The sequence below is a fragment of the Diadema setosum genome, chromosome 12 (genome assembly GCF_964275005.1).
Source record: "Diadema setosum chromosome 12, eeDiaSeto1, whole genome shotgun sequence".
Taxonomy (NCBI): Eukaryota; Metazoa; Echinodermata; class Echinoidea; order Diadematoida; family Diadematidae; genus Diadema; species Diadema setosum.
Genome location: NC_092696.1, coordinates 28028953 through 28056612, shown reverse-complemented (window position 1 = coordinate 28056612; position 27660 = coordinate 28028953). Strand labels below are relative to the sequence as shown.

The window sequence follows — 27660 nt, the reverse complement described above, 5'->3', positions numbered from 1 at the left end:
TAATCAGACATCTGCAGTGATTGAGAGATTACGTCAGGGTGACTTTGTAGGAAAAGCTGAACAGATCAACGAGTCTGTTATCAATCTCGCCAAGGACATCGACAAATTGGACCTCAACTCCTTTCCCCTGTTCCTACCTACTGCCTAGCCTATCCCACTCGTTCAGCCATGGGAAGTACACAGGGAGCTTCGTTCTATCAACCCGAGGGAAAGCCTCTGGCCCAGACGGCATTTCTGCCAAAATCATAACCGAGTTCGCTTATGAATTGAGCAACCCGCTTACCAACCTCACCAACGCATCTTTCAATGACACTACAGTACCTAAACAATGGAAACGCGCGATCATTGTACCAATCCTGAAAAAAACCCCAAGCCATCCACTGAAGATCTGAGACCAGTCTCGGTAACGGATAACTTCGAAAAAATAGCCGAAAAGTTCATAACCAGCTGGCTCATGAGCAGCATTAGCACCTCTATTGACCCGTCTCAATTTGGGAATAGGAAAGGACATGCAATGGCGCACTATCTCATTGACGTCCTGAACACCATCTTTCGCGATGCCGACAAACCCAAAACCGTGTCAACGCGGGTAGCCGTGGATTTCAGCAAAGCGTTTGATCGCATTAACCACAACATCGCGATAACCAAGATGCTCGGGATGAATGCCCCGCCCGTAATAGTTGCGTGGATTCTGTAGCTTCCTCTCTTACCGCGAGCAGTGTGTTAGATACATGTCCACGTACTCTGATTGGCTGGAAGTTTTCGCGGGCGCGCCTCAAGGAACCTTGCTCGGTCCGGTAATATTTTTGTGTATGATCAACGACGCGTGTCGTGATAGCGCCCACCCTAGTTGGAAGTACGTCAACGATTTGTTAGGGAGTTTTCGCAAGCACGACGCGGCCGGGATTTGAGCGTGTCGTGTGCAAAATTTGCATCTGCGCATGATCAAATCCGAGAAACGTCCCGTCCTGAGGAAATCAAGTACGGTATTCAGCCAAAATAGCGTTTGGTCCCGATGCTGGGCAGGAGTGAGCCAGTCAGCCAGCCAGCCATGAAGCGATCCCCACGCCTCCGTCCTGTGCAGAAAAGCGAAACTGCTTAGTTATGGGGACGGGAGTCCGAGTACGGGGACTGTCACAGCTGATTGCTTCCGCGTATTCTCGGTCTTCCCGTCGTGTAGCGAAAACTCCCTAATGTGGAATGCAGGAAAGTGAACGAGACGTCAGCTCTTCAGAACACTGTACATGAACTAGATATTTGGTCAACAAATAGCAACATAAAACTAATCCCCAAGAAATGTGTTGCAATGAATGTCAGTTTCGTCTACGCAAAGAAAATAACTATTGGAAACCAAGAGGTAAATGAAGCATCAGTTGTAAAACTACTGGGAGTATTGAACCACAACGGCCTCAAGTGTAATTGTTATGTTAATGACATTGTCAAGTGGGCAACATGAGGCTGCACATGTTTCGAGTTCTTAAGGGACTCAATCTTCCCCTGCGACATCTGTTGTCGGTCTATCGCTCGTACGGCCTGTGAATAGTTGAGTATTCTACAGCAGTTAGGCACTCGAGTAAGTATGAACCGAAAGTCAGAAAGCTCAAATTGAGCGAATCCACCGAAAGACGTGTCGTCTCATGCTTGGGCCGCTGTACGGTAACTACTGTCATGCTCTGGAAACTCTGTGTCTCCCAACTAAACTGGACAGCAAAAGAAAGTACCAACTTCTGTCAAAGGCCGCACACAAAACTTCACCCCCTTATAGAAATAAACAATTTTTGTGCACAGGTATGCTGCAATCTCCATTAGTAATCACATACCCAATAGCAAGTAATTATCATTATTTTTCTCTATAAACCATAACTGCATACGGTGTATTCTGGAAACATTTTTATTATAACTATTGTTCACATTTTGTATATTTAACAATACTTAACATTGATTATACTGATTCAAATTTTTACATTGTTTTTTTTTCTATCCCTAACTCACATTTTAGAACTATTTTGAAGCACTAAAGCTGGGTTTTTGTTTCATCTGCAAATGGTAAATTATGCCTTTAGAGTTGAAATTATGTCTGAAACAATTTCAATTTATACATGCATGGAAATTTTTTTGTGATTATTTATATATTTATTTATTTATTGAATAATCTATTCATTTCACGTCTTTAAAAAGGGTGGCTCAAGTCAGCATGGGCTGGTTTCCATCGGACCCTTTAAAGCACAACACATAAAACATTGCAGAATTACAGTTACTAGCACAAAAAAAAGGAAAAGATAAAATACATACATTTAAATACGATCAAAAATCAAACATAACGCTGATACAACAATTTCAAAGACATGTAAATACTACAACAGTTTCTAAATTAAAAAAAAAACGAGATTATTTGGGGAAAAACGATGAACAATTACATCTACTACGCAAGTTACATAACTTATATAACTGTGTGGGTATTAGTTATTGAGTAAAACATAATCATTTCTTGATATAAAAAAACACACACATATCATAATCTACTTTTAAACAATCCTAAGTTAGGGGAACAGCGTGTCTCTAATGGCAAATCATTCCAGTAAGATACTGCTGAGCATACAAAAGAGTAATGATCGCCTGTAAAATTCCGTATTACATTTCGGAATCTCAAGTTTACATTGATGCGAGTTGCGATTATTTGTAGTAGGTTATTTTGTTACATTTTATGTATGCATGTCTTTCATGTATACAAATGGGAGCAATTCAGCAATGTCATTGCTGCAAACACGCAAAACCATGCACTTGAATACACACACAGACACTAAATGCACAAACACATACCTGCATATGTACACGTTATACACATACCCGCATTGAGCAATATATCGAATGTATGCATCATGAATTTTATGTACAGTCGTGAGCAATTCAGCAATTTCATTGCTGAATTATCACGATCATTTTGTACGTGAGGAGTTAGGTTTCTTTCTCAAAGTTGGTGACTGATCTGAAAGATCCTTATTTCTCAAGATTTGTTCTATAGACAGAAGGGATTTCATTTAGAGTATATCGTTCATTGACGTTAGAAATAGATAATCACTTTACGTTTTTTATCATTGGTGTGAGTACGTGCACGCAAAGGTTTTACATGCATAGAATATTTTGAAACATTTGTGTGAACTGTTCTTTCCTTAGTGCTTGTGGTCATAAATCTCAGCGAAATTAATCACACAATAGTTATTGTACTTGAATACTTCAACGGGCAAAGGTTCACGGCTAAACGTGTTTGATTTGCCAAATCACTACTTCAGAACTTTATACTAGGACCCGACACACAGCCGCGAGCAAAATCTGTGACTGCTTATTCAGACCTCTCTTTGATTTTCCATTAAAAGAATCTTGTTGAGACTAGATATTTGTCAAAGTATTATAAAGGATATACAAGTTGTGTTTTCGTCAATTCAAATCGTGGCTTTGAAGAGGGAAAGCAGCAAGGACGTCAGGCAGCCTATAGCTGTATAGATTGCAAAATGGCGAATGACCATCCAGACGGGACGACCAACTCGATGGCCTCGGCGGCCGCGGGAGAAAGGGAAGGAGCGCGCGTATTCCTCTGGTGTATTCCTCGCACCGTCTCCACGGCGTTGACGAAATGTTTGAGCTTCATCGACGGTATGGAAGTCTGGTTCGAGCCCTACGTCTACTGCAAGCTGACTACGTTCGAAGTGAAGCACGCAACGGGACAAGACATCCCTATGGAGCTAGACGGAAACGAGGAGATCTTCGCGAAGGCGACTGAACTAATGCGTAAGATGACGGGCACCAACATCCAGACCGACCGAATTGCGTAAGAACAAGTGATACTTATGTAGATGACAACCCTATGTACGTGTGTCAACACCCAGAGACTCCAACTCTCCCGTTTTCGACGGGAGATCTCCCGCCGAAAGCCCATTTTTGCACAATCTCCCGTTCTCCCGTTTGAGATTTGATTTCTCCCGCCCTGGCTCTGTGTCTCCCGGTGGAAAGGATTTCTTACTTATTTCTATCGTATATGTTGAAAAAATAAGCCTTAGATAGCACCAGAGAACATCTAGAATCCTAGGAACTTCGCGCTTCGCACACATCAACTTGGAGTCTCCCGTTTGCTAGGAGCTTCGGGCGGGAGAATCTCCAGATCAGAAGGTGCTTGGGGTTGGAGTCTCTGAACACCGTATCAGGGCAATTACCCCCGAGGGCAATTACCCCTCCCCCCCCCCCCCCCCCCCCCCGTTAGATACTTGTTAATCTTCAGGTTAGAGTAAAGATTAGGGTAATGATTAGCTTTAGCGTTAGAGTTTGGGTTAGGGTTAGAATTATGTTCAGGATTAGGATTAGGGTTAGGGTCAGGGGAAGGGTCTGGGTTAGGGTTAGGATCAGGGTTACTAGGGGGTTATAAGGGGGTTATTGTCGTAGACGCGTCAACACTTATATGACTGTATTACGTGTGAGGGTGTGCATGTTGAAAAAAAAAATGTGTATACCCGCCACATATAACTTCATTATCAATTTGGTGTCAAAACATTACATTTCTGCTGTAGTCGATGGTGAAGTTTACCCTAATATAGTGACTTAAGAACATAAATATTTACAAAGTACTGTATAATTCACCGTAAAAGAGTGTGCATTGTCAGAGAAAAGCAAGAGACAGGATTTGATGTTGTATATAGGGCTTATGTCAACCACACTCCAGTCCACAGAGATAAAAGCTGTTACGCGTAAACGAAATAACTTATGAATGAGAGAAGCTTTCCAAAGCTTTTTTTTTACGTTATCCTTGAATTTACACTGACTTCTATCATTCCTTTTCCATGATGTTGTTTTTCAGATACGCGAATGTCAAAAAACAGCTGGAGACAAGGCGAGGAAAGCATGTATTCGTCAAGGACATTGGCTTTGGTGTGGACAAGAAAACCCGAAGCTACCTGCCATGGGGTTACCGCCACACTTTCCTCATCAGATCGCCTGAGCGCACCGTCTACTCGTTCCGAAACACCTATTTAAAGCATTTTCGCAAGCGCGGTATTTTATCGGAAAGCGCAACGAAGACGTTCAATCTCAAACGCGACTGCTTCCACATGAGTCCTGGCTACTACGTCAGAGATGTCTACGATATGTGGAACTACGTCCGCGACGAAATCGATCCGAATCCCATCGTAATCGACACCGACGATCTCCTGAATAACCCACGAGTGATGCTCCGGAAGTACTGCGAGCTCGTCGGTCTTCCGTTCAGTGAGTCCCTGCTACAGTGGGACGCCTCAATGGATATTTGTAAGACGTGGAAACAGTGTGCCGACGACATGATCTTCAAGATGGCCAATTTCTACGGACGGGCTGTGCACAGCTCTTCCTTCATGCCTCCCAGCGACCCTTTACCTCGAGAGAAGATGACTTCCGACGTCATTGACGGTATCGAGGAGACCATGAAGTATTATCATGAGATGTACGAACATCGGATCACGCCACAATGAATATCAAATATCGAGCTGCATCTAAACAAGGAATCATTGCCGTCTACAAAATCACCACAGAAACATGTGAAAAGAAATCCGATACACGAATCATGTGACGTCACGGTGGAATGTCATGTGATGGTTATCATGACAGGTTGCAATCAATCAATAGATTTTATCTGCTTTTGAAAAACAGAGAAAGATTAAAAAGAAATTAGTTTACCTCAAAGTCTGTACGGTTAAAGGAAGTTCTATGACACTGATTATAACAGCGATATATTCAAATGATTCTTTATACTATTGATAGTTCATCAAGATACATAGTCCAAAGTACAGTCTACATGGATCTGGCACATTAGCAAGTCAAATGTGTTTAGTGTTGTCGCTGTGACCTGTAGTGACATTGTTTTCTTTAGAATAAAAATGGCCTGCAGGTAATTTTAAAATCACTCGTATATATCAGTATAGGCCTACCTTTTTCCTAAATTTCTCGCGTGGCTTTGTAAGACGTTCGCTTTTTGTGTGTGTGTTTTGTTTTTTTTTTTTCATTGAAGAAGATGTGAGAGCTTTTCAGTTTGTTTGTTTTCCAAAACGTGTATTGTAGCAAATTAGATAAGACGTTCAGACGGGAGCCCTTAACCTCGAAGATAGGAAACTTCGAGGTTAGAGCTTGTAGTTAGGGACCGTGAAGACGCACTCGTAGTTAGCAAACCTCGAGGTTTGCTCGATGTTTCGAGCCACGAGAAATCTTATGGTTAGCGCTCTAACCACGAGCCGCGGGGGGTCCCCACTCGTAGTTAAGCACCGTGTGGACACAAAAAACAACGAACTCGAAGTTAAGAGTGACCTCGCCGTAAACTCCAGCCCCCACAATTTCCCTCTGCTTCCGGGTCAACCTCCCAAACGTACACCACAAATACACTACACGTGAAAAACCTATGACGCACGACACAACAACATCATCTTTTCTTCCCATGCGCTTGATCTCTGAAACTGAACACGTCAAACTCGTTACTGTATTCTATATTCTTCTCCGACGCTAAAAAAAAAAAAAAAAAAAAATGTTTTCGACAAATATCTTCATAAAGGCATAAAGTCATCAGTGCAGTGCTATCTCTGCATACCATATACGACAGAGAACAAGAGTACCTGTAAGCGAGTCCGACAGGATTGGACTAAAGAATAAATAGACGTCTTGTTATAGCAGTGTGGGCTGAAACTTCCGGTTTTGTGGTTTTAACATCGAGTGGGATCCACTCGTAGTTACGGGGGGCAGAAGCTTTACCTCGAGGTTTCGTAACCTCGAGGTTAAGATTCGTCGTGTGGACACACGTCGTAGTTAGGGGGCAATAGCTAAACCTCGAGGTTAGGGCCTGCCGTCTGAACGTAACTATATACACAGGAATCTTATATGGAGTTCTAAATAGGTAAGATTAGTATCAGCTGCCGCACAGCATAAATCGCAACGGATTGAAATCACTTGATTTGATTTTCATTCATTTTCCCGCAATCTGTGTTTGAAATATTGATGCGTTGGGGGCTTATCCTTATAGTTCTGCTAATTAATGAATTGTCCCCCACCTCATGAATTTTACAGTTTGACATCAATATGAATGCTTTCCCAATTAATATTCTAATAAGCAATACACTGCATAAATCACGGCTCCGAAGGACTGCTGTTTTTGTTGTTTTTTTTTTCACGAGAAAAAAAAAATATCATAGGACTTTACATTTCAATCACAAAACGTACATACTTTTTGAGAATTCGAATGAATATATTATGTTTCATAGTTTATATCTGTCATTAACTCATACAATTCCTATAACCTGATTTTTAATTGTACTTTTTCTATATGGGTATAAAAATATCGTGTCTTCCTGTCATTCATGCATTATACACCGCTACTTACAAATGTACGGTTCCTCTTTCTTTCAATCTTCTTGGCCCGAATTCACGAAGGTGGTACAATCTTGTCCATGGTTTAAACCATGGACAAGGACCGTGGAGCGCCAAGTGTCGCATGGAATATTTCGTTACGAAATCAGTCATTTCGTCGACGAAATGATTATTTAGTCACGAAATGACAACATTTCGTCGAAATGGTCATTTCGTCGACGAAATGACTGATTTCGTAACGAAATATTCCGTGCAACACTTGGCGCTCCACGGTCCTTGTCCATGGTTTAAACCATGGACAAGATTGTACCACCTTCGTGAATTCGGGCCCTTGTGTCTGTATGAGCGTACTTCTTCTCTGTCCGAGGGTTTTTTCAATCTTTTTTAACAGGGGGACTGCAAATTACAAGGTCTGCTCTTTAACAGTCCCTTCCATTTCAAACATTTTTTTTTTCAGTATTTGTCTACAAATTCAGGCTGTATCACTATTCATAGCTTGTTTTTCATTACATTGCTGTGTTATTATGTGCATTCAAATGTTGTAATCATGTGTTGGAAACTATATAAAACGAAATGAAAATAATAAAATATTGTATATGATTATCATTTCAGAGTGATTATAACTGCTCATGAAGCCCGATTCTCAATTCTCAGTTAAAAGCCCAATTCTCATCTCCACCAATACTGTACCATCCCTTTAACATTAACAGAGTAACTAGAAATGATTGAAAATCCTAAATCCAAATTCGCCTAGCATAAATCTGAAGCATTTCATAACATTCCTTTTGATTTTATTTTCCCATTCCATTTAAAACATGTAATGTAGGGAATATTTTACCCATAAAGTAAAATTCCTCATAGCCCACCATGTCATCAATCTTTTCATTTCACTCACGCATTTCTTTATAATCAATCTTTTCCCGTACACCATTTCTAAAGAAAATTTTATGCTCAATATTTTGATAACCTCTATACTAATTAATTGTCAAAAGTGCTAATGGTATTTTCATCAGAACGGGAACTCGATGATAACGTAATATGTTAATCTCATGAAGTTAAAATTCAGAATCTTGTGCGAAAAGTTCAAACAACATTTTCTTCCACTAATTGATGCGGTATCTCTAACAAAAACGGGTATTCATCATTTACATTAAGACCCCTTATGACCTCTTTAACCCGAAAACTAATTCCATGAAGAGCAGAATCTTTGCGAATTCATGAAGCATCGATTTCTCTACAGAGTATAAACAACCTTTCTTAATACTAAAATACCAGATAGATATATCCCATTACCAAATTAGCTCTGAGCGCAAGCATACAGGCCCGTATTCTGCTAAAAACTTGGACCTAGTTTAAACCCACGTCTGGGTCTAAAGTGTGTTTAAACCTGGGTTTACTGTAGAATACGAGTCACAGTGTTTAGATCCGTCTACAATATAATGGTAAAAACCTAAAATAATGCAATACTTTTTGAGAGAAAAAAAGTAGACACTTAGATATCCCGCAATACAATCATTTGTTGTATTAAAACACACATCATCATCATCTATCAACCTTATTCTCCCACCTACACTTCTACCCAAAGGTGAACTTTGGGTATAACAGTTACTACGGAATAATCGTAAACTGATTATCACTGTGTAGGTATAGTGTTCAGCAGGATCATAAGATGACATCCTACTTCATTACTTTTACATTATGTTATGTATATCATGATTAGATTTTCCCCGCGATCTATATTATCGTGAAAGAAAAGTTTGGACTTTATACAATAATCGGCAAGGCAGCTGAAACGTAGAAGAAAGAAATTTGTAGTCTACAGACAGGTTTACAACCTTTGGTATAAAGATACAAAAACAACAATATCTTTATTCAACATGGTCTGCAAAGTTTTGGAATTCTACAGTGCAGGAAAATGCATCAAGGCCAGTGCAATTGAAACAGTTTTTACAATCAATATTCTAGAATTTAAGTCTTAGTGACCTCTTTCCATAGCTCCTACACGCCGAAATGTTCCGTGTAAACAGAGCGATGTTTGCTACAGTGCACTCCCATTACAACGAGCACTGTTCGAAAACGAAATTCAGGTTATACAACGCAGTAAAAATTCAGGCCGCAAAATTATCCACTATTTGTTCTTTATTGAATATTCGGTTATGACGAAATTTCGAAATGACGAAAGATAATTGTATAATTCTATAATTAATAAAAATGTTTTTGTAATGGGTGATTTTAATATTGATTTGATAAAAAATGATATCATGTCACAAGAGTTTCTTGAAATACTTTTATCAGCCTCATTTTTGCCCTTAATCTCGAAACTTATATAACTGTGTGGGTATTAGTCATTGAGTAAAACATATTTCTTGATATAAAAAAAAAAACACACACACACACACATATCATAATCTACTTTTAAACAGAATCCTAAGTTAGGGGAACAGCGTGTCTCTAATGGCAAATCATTCCAGTAAGATACTGCTAAGCGTACAAAATAGTAATGATCGCCTGTAAAATTCCGTATTACATTTCGGAATCTCAAGTTTACATTGATACGAGTTGCGATTATTATTTGTAGTACCTAGGTTATTTTGTTACATTTTATGTGTGCATGTCTTTCATGTACAAATGGGAGCAATTCAGCAATGTCATTGCTGCAAACACGCAAAACCATGCACTTGAATACACTATTACATTTCGGAATCTCAAGTTTACATTGATACGAGTTGCGATTATTATTTGTAGTACCTAGGTTATTTTGTTACATTTTATGTGTGCATGTCTTTCATGTACAAATGGGAGCAATTCAGCAATGTCATTGCTGCAAACACGCAAAACCATGCACTTGAATACACACACAGACACTAAATGCACAAACACATACCTGCATATGTACAAGTTATACACATACCCGCATCGAGCAATATATCGAAATTCTTATATTTATATGCATTTCACTCTATATGTACAAAGAGTTATATATTTGTAGTACAAGTATTACACAGTTTTGTTATATTTATATGTATGCATCATGAATTTTATGTACAGTCGTGAGCAATTCAGCAATTTCATTGCTGAATTATCACGATCATTTTGTACGTGAGGAGTTAGGTTTCTTTCTCAAAGTTGGTGACTGATCTGAAAGACCCTTATTTCTCAAGATTTGTTCTAGACAGAAGGGATTTCATTTAGAGTATATCGTTCATTGACGTTAGAAATAGATAATCACTTTACGTTTTATATATATCATTGGTGTGAGTACGTGCACGCAAAGGTTTTGCATGCATAGAATATTTTGACAGATTTGTGTGAACTGTTCTTTCCTTAGTGCTCGTGGTCATAAATCTCAGCGAAGTTGATCATACAATTGAGTATCTGAATATAAGAACGACCCAAGTCCATGGAAGACCATTTCGAGTAAACTTAAAAAAACTTCGTCTTTTTTATTTGTCCAATAATATTCTATTTAACTGTGATGGGAAGGCAACATTGTATATACAAATTAAAACATATATTATTATGACAATTAACATTTACATTAATTGTGGAGAGGCCATTTTGTGTGATGGACTTGGGTCGTTCTTTGAATCATATATATTGTACATGATATTCTGCTATAGAGATGAAAGAAGGACGAGAGAGGGCGCTATAATATGAATGTAAGAATGACCCAAGTCCTTCCTTCTTACATTCATATAAGATTTAACTCATTCATTTCAGGCACTTCCGAGGGTAATAAGGATTTATCATTTATACACAAGATGAGTCCATGCATAAGCTACAATTTCCCATGTCAAACTAAATTTGGCCAAAAATTGGACTTGGGTCGTTCTTATATTCAGATCTTCAATTTGTACTTGACTACTTCAACGGGCAAAGGTTCACTGCTAAAAGTGTTTGATTTGCCAAATCACTACTTCAGAACTTTATACTAGGACCCGACACACAGCCGCGAGCAAAATCTGTGACTGCTTATTCAGACCTCTCTTTGATTTTCTTAAAAGAATCTTGTTGAGACTAGATATTTGTCAAAGTATTATAAAGGATATACAAGTTGTGTTTTCGTCAATTCAAATCGTGGCCTTGAAGACGGAAAGTAGCAAGGACGTGAGGCAGCCTATAGATTGCAAAATGGCGGATGACCATCCAGACGGGACGACCAACTCGATGGCCTCGGTGGCCGCGGGAGACGGGGAAGGAGCGCGCGTATTCCTCTGGTGTATTCCTCGCACCGTCTCCACGGCGTTGACGAAATGTTTGAGCTTCATCGACGGTATGGAAGTCTGGTTCGAGCCCTACGTCTACTGCAAGCTGACTACGTTCGAAGTGAAGCACGCAACGGGACAAGACATCCCTATGGAGCTAGACGGAAACGAGGAGATCTTCGCGAAGGCGACTGAACTAATGCGTAAGATGACGGGCACCAACATCCAGACCGACCGAATTGCGTAAGAACAAGTGATACTTATGTAGATGACAACCCTATGTACGTGTGTCAACACCCAGAGACTCCAACTCTCCCGTTTTCGACGGGAGATCTCCCGCCGAAAGCCCATTTTTGCACAATCTCCCGTTCTCCCGTTTGAGATTTGATTTCTCCCGCCCTGGCTCTGTGTCTCCCGGTGGAAAGGATTTCTTACTTATTTCTATCGTATATGTTGAAAAAATAAGCCTTAGATAGCACCAGAGAACATCTAGAATCCTAGGAACTTCGCGCTTCGCACACATCAACTTGGAGTCTCCCGTTTGCTAGGAGCTTCGGGCGGGAGAATCTCCAGATCAGAAGGTGCTTGGGGTTGGAGTCTCTGAACACCGTATCAGGGCAATTACCCCCGAGGGCAATTACCCTCCCCCCCCCCCCCCCCCCCCCCCCCGTTAGATACTTGTTAATCTTCAGGTTAGAGTAAAGATTAGGGTAATGATTAGCTTTAGCGTTAGAGTTTGGGTTAGGGTTAGAATTATGTTCAGGATTAGGATTAGGGTTAGGGTCAGGGGAAGGGTCTGGGTTAGGGTTAGGATCAGGGTTACTAGGGGGTTATAAGGGGGTTGTTGTCGTAGACGCGTCAACACTTATATGACTGTATTACGTGTGAGGGTGTGCATGTTGACAAAAAAAAAAATGTGTATACCCGCCACATATAACTTCATTATCAATTTGGTGTCAAAACATTACATTTCTGCTGTAGTCGATGGTGAAGTTTACCCTAATATAGTGACTTAAGAACATAAATATTTACAAAGTACTGTATAATTCACCGTAAAAGAGTGTGCATTGTCAGAGAAAAGCAAGAGACAGGATTTGATGTTGTATATAGGGCTTATGTCAACCACACTCCAGTCCACAGAGATAAAAGCTGTTACGCGTAAACGAAATAACTTATGAATGAGAGAAGCTTTCCAAAGCTTTTTTTTTTTTTACGTTATCCTTGAATTTACACTGACTTCTATCATTCCTTTTCCATGATGTTGTTTTTCAGATACGCGAATGTGAAAAAACAGCTGGAGACAAGGCGAGGAAAGCATGTATTCGTCAAGGACATGGGCTTTGGTGTGGACAAGAAAACCCGAAGCTACCTGCCATGGGGTTACCGCCACACTTTCCTCATCAGATCGCCTGAGCGCACCGTCTACTCGTTCCGAAACACCTATTTAAAGCATTTTCGCAAGCGCGGTATTTTATCGGAAAGCGCAACGAAGACGTTCAATCTCAAACGCGACTGCTTCCACATGAGTCCTGGCTACTACGTCAGAGATGTCTACGATATGTGGAACTACGTCCGCGACGAAATCGATCCGAATCCCATCGTAATCGACACCGACGATCTCCTGAATAACCCACGAGTGATGCTCCGGAAGTACTGCGAGCTCGTCGGTCTTCCGTTCAGTGAGTCCCTGCTACAGTGGGACGCCTCAATGGATATCTGTAAGACGTGGAAACAGTGTGCCGACGACATGATCTTCAAGATGGCCAATTTCTACGGACGGGCTGTGCACAGCTCTTCCTTCATGCCTAACAGCGACCCTCTACCTCGAGAGAAGATGACTTCCGACGTCATTGACGGTATCGAGGAGACCATGAAGTATTATCATGAGATGTACGAACATCGGATCACGCCACTATGAATATTAAATATCGAGCTGCATCTAAACAAGGAATCATTGCCGTCTACAAAATCACCACAGAAACATGTGAAAAGAAATCCGATACACGAATCATGTGACGTCACGGCGGAATGTCATGTGATGGTTATCATGACAGGTTGCAATCAATCAATAGATTTTATCTGCTTTTGAAAAACAGAGAAAGATTAAAAAGAAATTAGTTTACCTCAAAGTCTGTACGGTTAAAGGAAGTTCTATGACACTGATTATAACAGCGATATATGTAAATGATTCTTTATACTATTGATAGTTCATCAAGATACATAGTCCAAAGTACAGTCTACATGGATCTGGCACATTAGCAAGTCAAATGTGTTTAGTGTTGTCGCTGTGACCTGTAGTGACATTGTTTTCTTTAGAATAAAAATGGCCTGCAGGTAATTTTAAAATCACTCGTATATATCAGTATAGGCCTACCTTTTTCCTAAATTTCTCGCGTGGCTTTGTAAGACGTTCGCTTTTTGTGTGTGTGTTTTTTTTTCATTGAAGAAGATGTGAGAGCTTTTCAGTTTGTTTGTTTTCCAAAACGTGTATTATAGCAAATTAGATAAGTTACGTTCAGACGGGAGCCCTTAACCTCGAAGATAGGAAACTTCGAGGTTAGAGCTTGTAGTTAGGGACCGTGAAGACGCACTCGTAGTTAGCAAACCTCGAGGTTTGCTCGATGTTTCGAGCCACGAGAAATCTTATGGTTAGCGCTCTAACCACGAGCCGCGGGGGGTCCCCACTCGTAGTTAAGCACCGTGTGGACACAAAAAACAACGAACTCGAAGTTAAGAGTGACCTCGCCGTAAACTCCAGCCCCCACAATTTCCCTCTGCTTCCGGGTCAACCTCCCAAACGTACACCACAAATACACTACACGTGAAAAACCTATGACGCACGACACAACAACATCATCTTTTCTTCCCATGCGCTTGATCTCTGAAACTGAACACGTCAAACTCGCTACTGTATTCTATTTTCTTCTCCGACGCTAAAAAAAAAAAAAAAAAAAATGTTTTCGACAAATATCTTCATAAAGGCATAAGGTCATCAGTGCAGTGCTATCTCTGCATACCATATACGACAGAGAACAAGAGTACCTGTAAGCGAGTCCGACAGGATTGGACTAAAGAATAAATAGACGTCTTGTTATAGCAGTGTGGGCTGAAACTTCCGGTTTTGTGGTTTTAACATCGAGTGGGATCCACTCGTAGTTACGGGGGGCAGAAGCTTTACCTCGAGGTTTCGTAACCTCGAGGTTAAGATTCGTCGTGTGGACACACGTCGTAGTTAGGGGGCAATAGCTAAACCTCGAGGTTAGGGCCTGCCGTCTGAACGTAACTATAGATACACAGGAATCTTATATGGAGTTCTAAATAGGTAAGATTAGTATCAGCTGCCGCACAGCATAAATCGCAACGGATTGAAATCACTTGATTTGATTTTCATTCATTTTCCCGCAATCTGTGTTTGAAATATTGATGCGTTGGGGGCTTATCCTTATAGTTCTGCTAATTAATAAATTGTCCCCCACCTCATGAATTTTAGAGTTTGACATCAATATGAATGCTATCCCAATTAATATTCTAATAAGCAATACACTGCATAAATCACGGCTCCGAAGGACTGCTGTTTTTGTTGTTTTTTTTCACAAGAGAAAAAAAAATATCATAGGACTTTACATTTCAATCACAAAACGTACATACTTTTTGAGAATTCGAATGAATATATTATGTTTCATAGTTTATATCTGTCATTAACTCATACAATTCCTATAACCTGATTTTTAATTGTACTTTTTCTATATGGGTATAAAAATATCGTGTCTTCCTGTCATTCATGCATTATACACCGCTACTTACAAATGTGCGGTTCCTCTTTCTTTCAATCTTCTTGGCCCGAATTCACGAAAGTGGTATAATCTTGTCCATGGTTTAAACCATGGACAAGGACCATGGAGCGCCAAGTGTCGCATGGAATATTTCGTTACGAAATCAGTCATTTCGTCGACGAAATGATTATTTAGTCACGAAATGACAACATTTCGTCGACGAAATGACTGATTTCGTAACGAAATATTCCGTGCAACACTTGGCGCTCCACGGTCCTTGTCCATGGTTTAAACCATGGACAAGATTGTACCACCTTCGTGAATTCGGGCCCTTGTGTCTGTATGAGCGTACTTCTTCTCTGTCCGAGGGTTTTTTATATCTTTTTAACAGGGGGACTGCAAATTACAAGGTCTGCTCTTTAACAGTCCCCTCCATTTCAAACATTTTTTTTTTTCAGTATTTGTCTACAAATTCAGGCTGTATCACTATTCATAGCTTGTTTTTCATTACATTGCTGTGTTATTATGTGCATTCAAATGTTGTAATCATGTGTTGGAAACTATATAAAACGAAATGAAAATAATAAAATATTGTATATGATTATCATTTCAGAGTGATTATAACTGCTCATGAAGCCCAATTCTCAATTCTCAGTTAAAAGCCCAATTCTCATCTCCACCAATACTGTACCATCCCTTTAACATTAACAGAGTAACTAGAAATGATTGAAAATCCTAAATCCAAATTCGCCTAGCATAAATCTGAAGCATTTCATAACATTCCTTTTGATTTTATTTTCCCATTCCATTTAAAACATGTAATGTAGGGCCTATTTTACCCATAAAGTAAAATTCCTCATAGCCCACCATGTCATCAATCTTTTCATTTCACTCACGCATTTCTTTATAATCAATCTTTTCCCGTACACCATTTCTAAAGAAAATTTTATGCTCAATATTTTGATAACCTCTATACTAATTAATTATCAAAAGTGCTAATGGTATTTTCATCAGAACGGGAACTCAATGATAACGTAATATGTTAATCTCATGAAGTTAAAATTCAGAATCTTGTGCGAAAAGTTCAAACAACATTTTCTTCCACTAATTGATGCGGTATCTCTAACAAAAACGGGTATTCATCATTTACATTAAGACCCCTTATGACCTCTTTAACCCGAAAACTAATTCCATGAAGAGCAGAATCTTTGCGAATTCATGCGAAGCATCGATTTCTCTACAGAGTATAAACAACCTTTCTTAATACTAAAATACCAGATAGATATATCCCATTACCAAATTAGCTCTGAGCGCAAGCATACAGGCCCGTATTCTGCTAAAAACTTGGACCTAGTTTAAACCCACGTCTGGGTCTAAAGTGGGTTTAAACCTGGGTTTACTGTAGAATACGAGTCACAGTGTTTAGATCCGTCTACAATATAATGGTAAAAACCTGAAATAATGCAATACTTTTTGAGAGAAAAAAAGTAGACACTTAGATATCCCGCAATACAATCATTTGTTGTATTAAAACACACATCATCATCATCTATCAACCTTATTCTCCCACCTACACTTCTTCCCAAAGGTGAACTTTGGGTATAACAGTTACTACGGAATAATCGTGAACTGATTATCACTCTATAGGTATAGTGTTCAGCAGGATCATAAGATGACATCCTACTTCATTACTTTTACATTATGTTATGTACTATATCATGATTAGATTTTCCCCGCGATCTATATTATCGTGAAAGAAAAGTTTGGACTTTATACAATAATCGGCAAGGCAGCTGAAACGTAGAAGGAAGAAATTTGTAGTCTACAGACAGGTTTACAACCTTTGGTATAAAGATACAAAAACAACAATATCTTTATTCAACATGGTCTGCAAAGTTTTGGAATTCTACAGTGTAGGAAAATGCATCAAGGCCAGTGCAATTGAAACAGTTTTTACAATCAATATTCTAGAATTTAAGTCTTAGTCACCTCTTTCCATAGCTCCTACACGCCGAAATGTTCCGTGTAAACAGAGCGATGTTTGCTACAGTGCACTCCCATTACAACGAGCACGGTTCGAAAACGAAATTCAGGTTATACAACGCAGTAAAAATTCAGGCCGCAAAATTATCCACTATTTGTTCTTTATTGAATATTCGGTTATGACGAAATTTCGAAATGACGAAAGATAATTGCCGGTCCCGAGGACTTCGTTATAACGAGAGTCCACTGTATGTAGGGCCTGTACGTTGCTATTTGATTGACTTTTTTTCTTTCGAATCCCGTCGAGAGAAAGGGGAAAAATGAAATACGGAATATCACTTCCAGGGACAAAATGTACTTCTGAAAAGACAGTGTCTTAGACCAACAAAAAGGGCACATGGTATTTCATCTATCTCTTGCTTTTTCTGCACCTCGAAAACTATTTGGGGCAAACGTCCCGTCCCCTCCCACAATTCCGCCGCCCCTTTGAGTAACACTATAGATTTATCTTTTGCATTGCGTTACCATAATGAATGAGTTGCGCTTCTGTTATTGGCAAGTTATAACACTGGTAGTAAACTTATCGCCAATAGTTGGCGACATGCTATTGCGATTTCCTTGTGTTAAAGCAGAACGTTGCTGTCATAATCTCCTTCCGTTTCTTTCACTGATCAGTTCTATCGGACTGGTATGGTAGGAACAACTACAAATAAACAACCGATAGTTGGCGCTATCAGCTCAGTCCGCTTTAGTTGGTGAAATGACTAATGAATGCGATATGATATCAAGAGGCCACTGCGTTTAGCAGAACGCTTATTGTCATATAAAGTGGAAACAAAATAAATTGTATTTCCTGTCGCTTTTCACACAATCACGCCACCAGCATCCGTCCCGTACCCACGGGTGATTGCTAAATCACCAGTAATATTATCCTTTTTTTTTTTTTTTTTTTGGAATTCATATTCTGAAGTGTCTTAGATTAGACCTACAAAAACAATTGTCTGATCACCTTCAAACAATGGGGTTTTCAAAATAAATGTTAACTGTATAACTGTATAAATTGTGTATTTTGACTATATATTATATGCGTGGTTTGAATTTACGTTGAAATGACAACGAAGATTGTTAGGAATTGTTCGATATGTTTACTAAAACAGCGAGATGTATTATACGCATTTCCTTTTTAATGTACAATGTATCTTTATATCAGTGTGGCTATTGTTACGTGTCCGTCCGGTAGTTGTAACTTTTTACCATTAAGGACACCAAATAGCAATCCTTGCTTCCAGGAGATACCATTCCGGATGCATTGTATAACGCAATGCGCATGCGCTGCACACACTTTAAGACGTGAACGTGCCTTGCAAGTTGTCATTTTTCACCAACAGTTATCTGGCTACTTGAACAGCATTTGACCTGGACACAAGGACAGTATTAAGAATTACGTAACCGATGATTAAACATGTCTTTTCATTGCTCCGTATTAAGGGGGCGGGTCAAACATTGCGTGGGGGGGCTCTGATGCATTTTATCAAGGGGCAAAGGTACTTGACGTGCTCGAACATACCACGAACGGTATATAGGTCTATTAGTGCTGCACACTTATTCAGCCCGTACTGCTAAGTTCAGGTCCCAGGACGTACAGGCGAAGTGCTCAGTGACAAACTGGAAACAATTTGAATTTTCAGCAAGAATACCGAAAATAGATCGAAGATAGAACTCCCACCTCTCGATCGAAGAACAGGAAACGAAAAGGGCGTTCAACACATTTTAAGCTATATAGTCAAAATGGCAAATGGACATGAAAATGCGAATATCAACGGGAACCTATCAGCCGAGGGCGAGAAGGGAGCCCGTGTGTTTCTCTGGTGCAGTCCTCGGACGGTCTCGACAGCAATGACGAAATGTTTGAGCTTCATCGACGGCATGGAAGTCTGGTCCGAGCCCTTCGTCTACTCTTTCCTGACCATGAAAGAGCTGAAGCACGCGACTGGACAAGACATACCCATGGAGCTTGAGGGCAACGAAGAGATCTTCGCCAAAGCCACCGAACTAATCAGCAAGATGACCGGTTCGAACGTCTACACAGAGCGGATCGTGTAAGATCATGCATCAAATAACATGACCATTTCTATACAAAACAAATTTGCGTATTATGATCGTGTATAAAAACATTAAATATATATACATACAAGTAGAAGAATTTTACTGGGTGGAGACGGCACCAATTTCTCGCAATTATACATAAATATGATTATATAATATGTATAATAACAATAATCATCATATATTATTTATAATAATAAAAGTGTGAACTGCAATAAGGCTGACAGTTCTTAACTATAAAGAAGCTCAAGTAGTACAAATAGGTTGGAAGGCGTTGCTTTATTAGTGACTTATCTGGACAGTCTGTTTCGGTCGAATTTGAAGCCTCGTCAACAACTAAATCAAATTCATATACAGTTTTCTAACATAAACCTAATCTAAGCACTTCGCTATCACATAGAGTGTCTAACGTTAGAGTCAAGGAGAATGTAAAATAATGGACCCATGGCGAAAACCATAAAAGCTGCCCTTTTTCAAACAGAAAGTAAAGCTCGATACTACAGTAATTATTTCCTAAACGACATTCTGTCGGAAAATCTGAAAATGAGAAAGGTATGAAATCATAATAAGAGATATCACTATTTTATTACTGTGTGCGTTTGTGTGTGTGTCTGTGCGCGTGTAGTACAGATATCATACTTCTCCAGGTACAGTGTCTAAGTAACAGGGTATGCCATATATGGGCCTTTCGTTTGTTGATGTTAATTTGTTTTAATTATACAACTTGTATGCTGAGCATATACGATGAAACAGAATTAATAACATTTTATATCTTTAACAATGATAAAGAAAACACTTGAAAGAAAAAAACGAATGCTTAAAAGGCTCACATTTCAAAGCATAATAGAAGAAAGAAGGTATATTCAAATCAGCATTAACAATCGTTAATCATGAAGAGATGCGCCGAAGTAAGGCTACTTACGAACAAATATTTCATGATGCTCCATTTACATGATATTTTAACACAGATACTCGAAATTGAAGGGTCGCCTGGAAGCAGCAAAGGGAAAGTACGTTTTCGTCAAAGACATGTGCCTAGGTGTAAGTCCGAAGACCACAAGGTACTTGCCAGACGGATACCGCCATACCTTCCTGATCAGAACGCCAGCGCGTACGTTGTACTCCTTCCGAAATTCTTATTACAAACACTTACTCAACCACGGTCAGCTGAGCGGTGACGCAGCAGATCCGGACAAGTTCCATCTCATGCACGATTGTATTCACATGAACCCTGGCTACTACGTCAAGGACGTCTACGACTTCTGGAAGTACGTCCGCGAGGAGATCGAGCCGAACCCCGTCGTCATCGACGCCGACGATCTCCTGAACAACCCGCGGGGAATTCTGCGGAAGTACTGCGAGCTCGTCGGTCTTCCGTTCAGTGAGTCCCTTCTGCAGTGGGATGCTTCCCTGGACAGCATCAAGAGGTGGAAACAGTGCGCAGACGACCAGATCATGCAGATGATCGACTTCTACGGGCGCGCCATGCAGAGCTCTTCTTTCCTGCCGCCCAGTGAGCCCGTGCCCCGGGAGAAGATGACACCTGACGTTATCGAAGCAATCGACGAAACCATGAAGTATTTCGAGGAGATGTACGAACATCGCATCAAGGCGTGATCTCCAACGATTTATAACTTTGAAGTCCTGCTTGACGCAAAAGCACCGGAAAAAAGTACTAATTATTGCGTCCATACCCAAAATACTTTTTTTTTTTTAATCTGGGATAAATGACTCAATGCGGTCAAGTTAATTAACGTGGAAACCACGGACATGATAATAGTCAGTACTCATTCAAGCCGCTTTTATCCCTTGGCTGAGGGCGAGCTGTCACTGTTGTGACGTGAAAGGAAGACGTCTCGTTGATAGAGGCCTAAACATCCAAATATTTACCCAACAACTTGATTGCTAAACAACTAAACAAACTGAACAACTAAATTGTGTCATCGACATCATTTCACAAAACGGTTTATTACATGCAAGTGCCCACAATAAGTCATGGCACTAGAAGACACCAGATAAACCGCGGTGTCCGGACTTTCCGCAAAGGATAACTTTAAAAATGGTGAATCAATCCAAATGCAATTTTAAGGTTTAAAACTATGTATTACATACATATTACAGAAAACTCTATCCGATTTGCTTCAGTGGTCAAAGAGAAATGAGGATCTGTGTAGAGCACATCAGGAATCTCTTCCCTCCAAGTTTGTCGACTGTGTTCACAGTTCCAAGAGCATCCTAGTGCTGAACTTGGAAGAAATAGATCAGTGACATGCTTTACAACGATCCACATTTCTCCGTGACCACATGAATGACCAAATTGAATGGGGTTTTCTGCAAAACGAAGGTAAGAAGTTATAGTTTCATTCCCTGAAGTATCGTAGCATTCAGATCGTTCAATCATTTTGAAGGTTATCAAATCCGATTGTTTGATGTTGTTTATTCGGGGGGATGCTGTACAGCAGCAGCGGTAACCTGTACCTGTACCATATGTACATGGAGGTTGTACAAACCAGGGAGGTGGGAACTTCCCACCTCCCTGTACAAACTGTACGTATAGTTAAAGAGGAGGAGAGCAGAACAACCTCACTACACAGCCAGGCAGTAATTGCCGCATGCCGCAATCAATTTGATGCAAATTGGAAGGAACATTGGTCATTAAAAAAAAATGGTCACTTTGTTCCCGAGACCATCTTCAATTAGCATATTAGTGATTGCTTTACTTTGTTATGCCTCTGCCAAAACGATGACAGTATACATTCTCCTCCAGTAACCACACCCATCTCTTTCTTATATATCATCGATTATTCTTGAACATTTGTTGAATTGTCGGTGTATAAATATATCAACTTTGCTATCAATATTTTCCTTGTTTCCTCTGTCAGTGTCTGAGTAATTATAGCTGTAAAACGCCCAAATCAAATTACAGTAACTGTTATAATTGTTGTACTGCACTGCAGGTGAAACACACATTGTTTAGATATTGCTATCATAAAACCAGGTGAATACCGTTTATTTGACAGCAGAATGTGGTTTATTTTGTTCTCCCATGCAAACATTCGAGAAGAATTCGCTGTGCCTCTTTCTGCGCAAGCTGAAGAGCCCTGTCACAGACTGCACAGTGGGAGTCCTCGGTGCCATTGTCGCTTCCAGTTGTGTCGCGCGCGTCCCAGTTCCCATACGATCCAACGGAGTAAATTGTCTGGTTTTCCGTTCTTACTCCCTTTTTCTTGGCTGTAATTCAGCCTTAAAAGATTTAAAGTTTGTACAATGTGTTAATGCAACATACAGTGTATACAGTGATATGAGGTTTACTGCGCCAATTGACACACAAAGCATTCCAAGGGTCAAGAGACACCCACATCACATGCTTGCTGTAATACCATAACGGCTCTTTTACGTTTTCTTTTTTCTCCCCCCCCCCCCCCCCCACCTTACGTGCCACAGACGGAGGTAGGCAGTTTCTTCTACGGTACTATCTCGTGCATTTGATTGCTGATCCAATGTTCACTCTTTCTTTTATATCTTTCTTTCTTTCTCCCTTTCTTTCTTTCTTTCTTTCTTTCTTTCTTTCTTTATTCTTTCTTTCCCACAAATGTTCGCTGCTGTTTCTATCGGAGTTTTACATTAAAGTTCAGGGGTTTTTTTTTTAAGAATATACAGTGTAAGTCCGATATGGCACCATCTTGTTCGGTGATTCCTAAATCATCTTTTCATCATCGTTAAAAGTTTGAGCAAAGAACAGCAACAATCACTGTAATGAACACAGAGTAATATTGTAAAAGATATATTAGAAGGAATGCAACAGTTACTGGAATCAATGAGGGGAACTCTTTTTACCCATTTTATAAATGTGAGTCCGGGGCTGGGGGAATATAGGTTTAGGGGCTATATGACCGATTGTTTTATGAAATAGATAAGGGATTATAATAACTTCTGTGTGGTTGGAGCTAATCCATTGATAAATTTCGTTTGTTTGAGTATATCACTTTTTTTTTCATTATGGATCAGGCAAACTTTGCTATCTTTATGTACCTAAAAGTTGTATCTTTGTGTATCTTCCTTATCTTTATTGGTCGATAAAAATATTATAGTATGACTTGATATCGATGATAACATTTCTTGATGTTCTGTGTTATATTCTGTTATACACTGTATCTTTTTTTTTTGGGGGGGGGGGGAGGCTTCGCATTGTTTTTATCACTTTATGATTTTATATGGAATTCTTGAAAGATAACTGGGTGCGCGTCACGAGACCGACACCCATGAGTCATATAGCCCACGACACACCTCACAGGTCATACAGCCCACTAGATATCTAGTTATACAGGCCACGAGTTCGACACTAAGTAAATAAAGCCTATGGGTTCGAACTACGCAAACAAAGCTCACGAGACCGACACTAGGCACAGAGGGCCCACGAGACCGACAGGATGAACAGCGCCACCTAAAGACCAGTAATTGTATAGGGTGTCCAGATAATGGCATAACAAATATAATGAGAAATAGAAAAGGAGAGTTGCCAGGGTATTACCCGTCAGTTGCCATCCCTTACCCCCTGAAATGTTCAAAATCTTTGATTGTGTTTTCATGTCTGTGTGTTTGTGAAAAAAAATAAACAGAATTGAGAAAAAAAAGTGTGTATCAGGTGATCTTTCCACATTAATTTTTAAAAAATGCCAAAACACCTTCGTAACTCTCTCCGCAAAACACATATACACTTACTTTGAAAAAAAAAATATATATATGATTATTATGTGGACATTCACATCAACAAATTAGAAAAATAACCATCTGTGAAATGAAGCTGACAAGGAAATATTTCACAAAATGGTCAATGATGCAGTGCACATCTGCTTTACATAATCTGGAGGGGCGTAGTCATCTGCGAAGGTGTTGATTTAATATAAATTCACAGAAAATAATCATCTATTAAGGTAGCCGTAAGGATTAGCCGTGAGGATTCTGAAAAAGAAGATGCATCCATGAAAACGGCTATTCTACTAGTATTTCATGAAAAATGTACCATGTTGAGGATAATAATTTCACAAACACAAGCAACAAATCGAGGTGAGTCGGTGAGATATAAAACGTTTTCATCCATTGAATGTCATACATTATAGTTACAGAGGAAATTACAAATTGAATTCTACAACGTCTTAGCAGGATATCTATTAGGTATTTATTCTATTAGGTATCTATTAGGATATTAGGTAGTATATCTTATAAGGACTATATCAGCTAGTGAAGCGAGAAAGAAAAAGAAAAAACTTACATCCTGTCCATCTTCTAGCTAGAAATTGGGAGAGCCTGTTAAAAATAGCACGATGGCATTATCAAAGATCTAAAATCAAACTGTACATCGTTCTTGTCCTCTTTTAGTAAAATATTATTTTTTTTTTTGGGGGGGGGGGGGGTGGGGGTCCATGCAGAGTACGATTTCATTTAAAATGATAATGATAATAATAATCGGTAACAATGTCGCTCCCCATAGAGTGACAGAACGGCCCCTTAAAAGACACACGTGTATAATAGAAATACATACCTGATGTCGCTGATAAATAGATAGAGCTGTTCAATTAGTTACAATCTCTTGTTCGATAGTGTGACGAAATTGCACCTGTCAGTATATTATTTTCCCCTTCATGGAACACCCTGTACAGGTGAATACTTGCAATTGACATGTAGGTGGCGCTGTTCATCCTGTCGGTCTCGTGGGCCTTCTTCGCCTAGTGTCGGTCTCGTGGGCTTTCTTTGCCTAGTGTCGGTCTCGTGAGCCTCATTTGCGTGCCCTCGGTCTCCTGAGCCTTTGTTTAAAGTTAGTGTCAGTCTCTCGAGCTTTCTTTGCGTAGTGTCGGTCTCGTAAGCCTTTTCTGCTTAGTATTGAACTCCTGGGCTGTATGACTCGCGAGCCGTATGACTCGTGGGATGTATGACTCATGGACCTATGTGGTTGTTTTTTTTGTGTGTGTGTGTGTTTTTTTTTTTTTTTTTTTTTTTTTTTTTTTATGTCGATCTCGTGGACCGTATGACATCACGTGGGTGACGGTCTCGTGGAATGACTGCAGATAACGGGGGGGGGGGGGGGGACAATGTCTAGATTGTCTCTTTGTTCTTCGCAAGTGGCGCCCTACCTGGTCTTGGCGGTTCATAGTGGATGCACCGTTGCTTATTGGGGTTCTTCTGGTCAGGGTTGAAGGATGGAAGCGATTCACAGTCGAGTGCCTCGGGCCACACTAGTCCAGCTGCCGTGATGTCGCTTTCACATTCCATCTTTGCCTAAGAAGGGGAAGAGAAAGAAATGAATAAAATAGCCATATTATTTCAAGCATGGTAATTGGTCAAAACACCTCACGTGGCATTCAGCTTTCTTTTTTCGAACACTGCACGTGAGTGCAGACGTTGCGCAAAATAAATTACATACCACTCTCGTTATATCGCTTTGAAGTTTGTCTATCATCCGGTCCGGATATCATATCGATCCGGGTTTTTTTTTTTTCATTTGTTATTCATCAAAACTCGCTATTTTATACAAGAAATAGCACACTTGTTCCGTTGTGCGACAATGTAAGTGCAGGGTATCTTTAAACAGTGCGCCCAGCGGCTCGTACGCAGAGGCGGCACTGTTCTAACGAAACCTCGCTTTCACTGCATTCTCACAACCGCACGCCGTGCCGTGCGCTATTTCTATAATATATTTGGTTTTCATTTGCATTACCATTTCTTTCTTTTTTTTCCTCTAAGTATAATAACATACAGAGACACAATATGCAAGGAAAGCAGAAGATACAAATACATACAAGATTTGCGAATTCCTAAAGGCAGTAACTGCCGTCATTACTGTTTCTTCTAAAATGGCATGAAGAGGAGCAGCGATATTGCCTATAATATTGATAATACTAATACTGCACTCGAATTACGCATTTAATATCGACCAGTCGATCTTTTTTCTTGTCGGAATAACAGATCACAGCAGGTATGGCAGGGTTGTATTACAATGCCATAATGGGACGTGTTGGTAAGGTACAACGGCGATAAAAACTTCTATCACAATGCTGGGATATTTAACTTAGTAATTCGGGTTAATTGTAAGAAATGCCCTCGGTGATTTCTCGTCTATTCATCTCGTGAAAGGCAAAGAGTAAATTCTCCCTAAATGGCCCCTAATTTGTTCAGAAACTCGAGAAAGAGCGGGGCAAACGTGATACAGTGGCGAAATCCACATTTCGGTCACTCAACTTTAATCTTTTTTTATCGTCTCTCTCTTCTTTCGATGGTTTGTTCTCTTGACAAGCGAATGGTAGATATATTGTGCTGCGATTTTCATAAATTTCGTCCCCGTTTGTGATTGAAATTAGATATGAGTGCAAGATGGAGACAATGTATACGCATGTGGACAGACAAGCCGGCGTAAACTCATTTGCAGATCGCTATCTGTCGGAATTCTTTGGTGCAACTGCATTACCGGTGACGGATCTTCGGAGGCACACGATCTGACACGAAATCAAACATGTAGGTTTTAGCACCGCTTCAGTAGACTAACAATAAAGATTTGGGGAATTATCGTCACTTTAAAGATAGTTACCAAATATGATGCATGTTATTTTCTCAGAAACATATCACTCAAGGCCACTAAATAGCAAAGAAACACATAAATTGGTAGGACGAAATGAAGAAACGAACGAAAGGGACAAAATTTGATTTTCATTCTCGACGAATTAAATGGTATATAACAAGAGTGATGATATTCTAGTCAAATGAAGCTGCACAAGTGGACGATACTAAAATTAATTTGTCAAATACCAAAACAGCACACTTATAACCGTGAATACCAAAATATGAATTTGTATCACATAGTGTGTGTGTGTGTGTGTGTGTGCGTGTGTGTGTGTGTGTGTGTGTTTGTGCGCGCGCGTGTGTGTGTGTGTGTGTGTGTGTGTGTGTGTGTGTGTGTGTGTATCTAGTATGCGTTTTCTGGTTCTACATCCTCCGTGTGTGTAAACATGCATTTAGTGGATGACGCCGATACACCACTGCAGCACCGCTAAGATTATTCCATCGCTACGTCCATCATTTATATATATATATTCATTGCAGGGGCGGCGCATTTTAAACCCTGAAGTACGTAAGAGGCACTAAAATGGGAGGGGAGAGAATGAGCTGAAGACTTTTTTTTTTTTTTTTTTTTTTTTTTTGCTTGTCAGCTGAAGAAACCCGTGTTTTTT

The 27660-nt window shown here is 39.9% G+C and overlaps 3 protein-coding genes and 1 pseudogene across 3 annotated transcripts in view; 3 read left to right on the top strand and 1 right to left on the bottom strand.

The window, feature by feature from the left end:
* The window catches only part of LOC140235843 (roundabout homolog 2-like), a 45685-nt gene extending 19971 nt beyond the window's left edge, over positions 1 to 25714 (bottom strand). The window contains exon 1 of the mRNA XM_072315841.1: positions 25570 to 25714. Coding sequence (XP_072171942.1) covers positions 25570 to 25708 — 139 coding nt within the window. The 5' untranslated portion in view covers positions 25709 to 25714. The remainder of the gene's footprint in view (positions 1 to 25569) is intronic.
* Positions 3275 to 5492, top strand: LOC140236250 (uncharacterized; annotated as a pseudogene).
* Positions 9249 to 13494, top strand: LOC140236248 (uncharacterized). The gene is made up of 3 exons (XM_072316212.1): positions 9249 to 9296; positions 11266 to 11819; positions 12849 to 13494. Exons 1-3 carry the CDS (start codon positions 9249 to 9251, stop codon positions 13492 to 13494), a joined length of 1248 nt encoding a protein of 415 aa, XP_072172313.1.
* On the top strand, positions 19121 to 21055 carry LOC140236247 (uncharacterized). Its single transcript, XM_072316211.1, has 2 exons — positions 19121 to 19431; positions 20407 to 21055. Exons 1-2 carry the CDS (start codon positions 19121 to 19123, stop codon positions 21053 to 21055), a joined length of 960 nt encoding a protein of 319 aa, XP_072172312.1.
* Positions 25715 to 27660: the final 1946 nt, after the last annotated feature.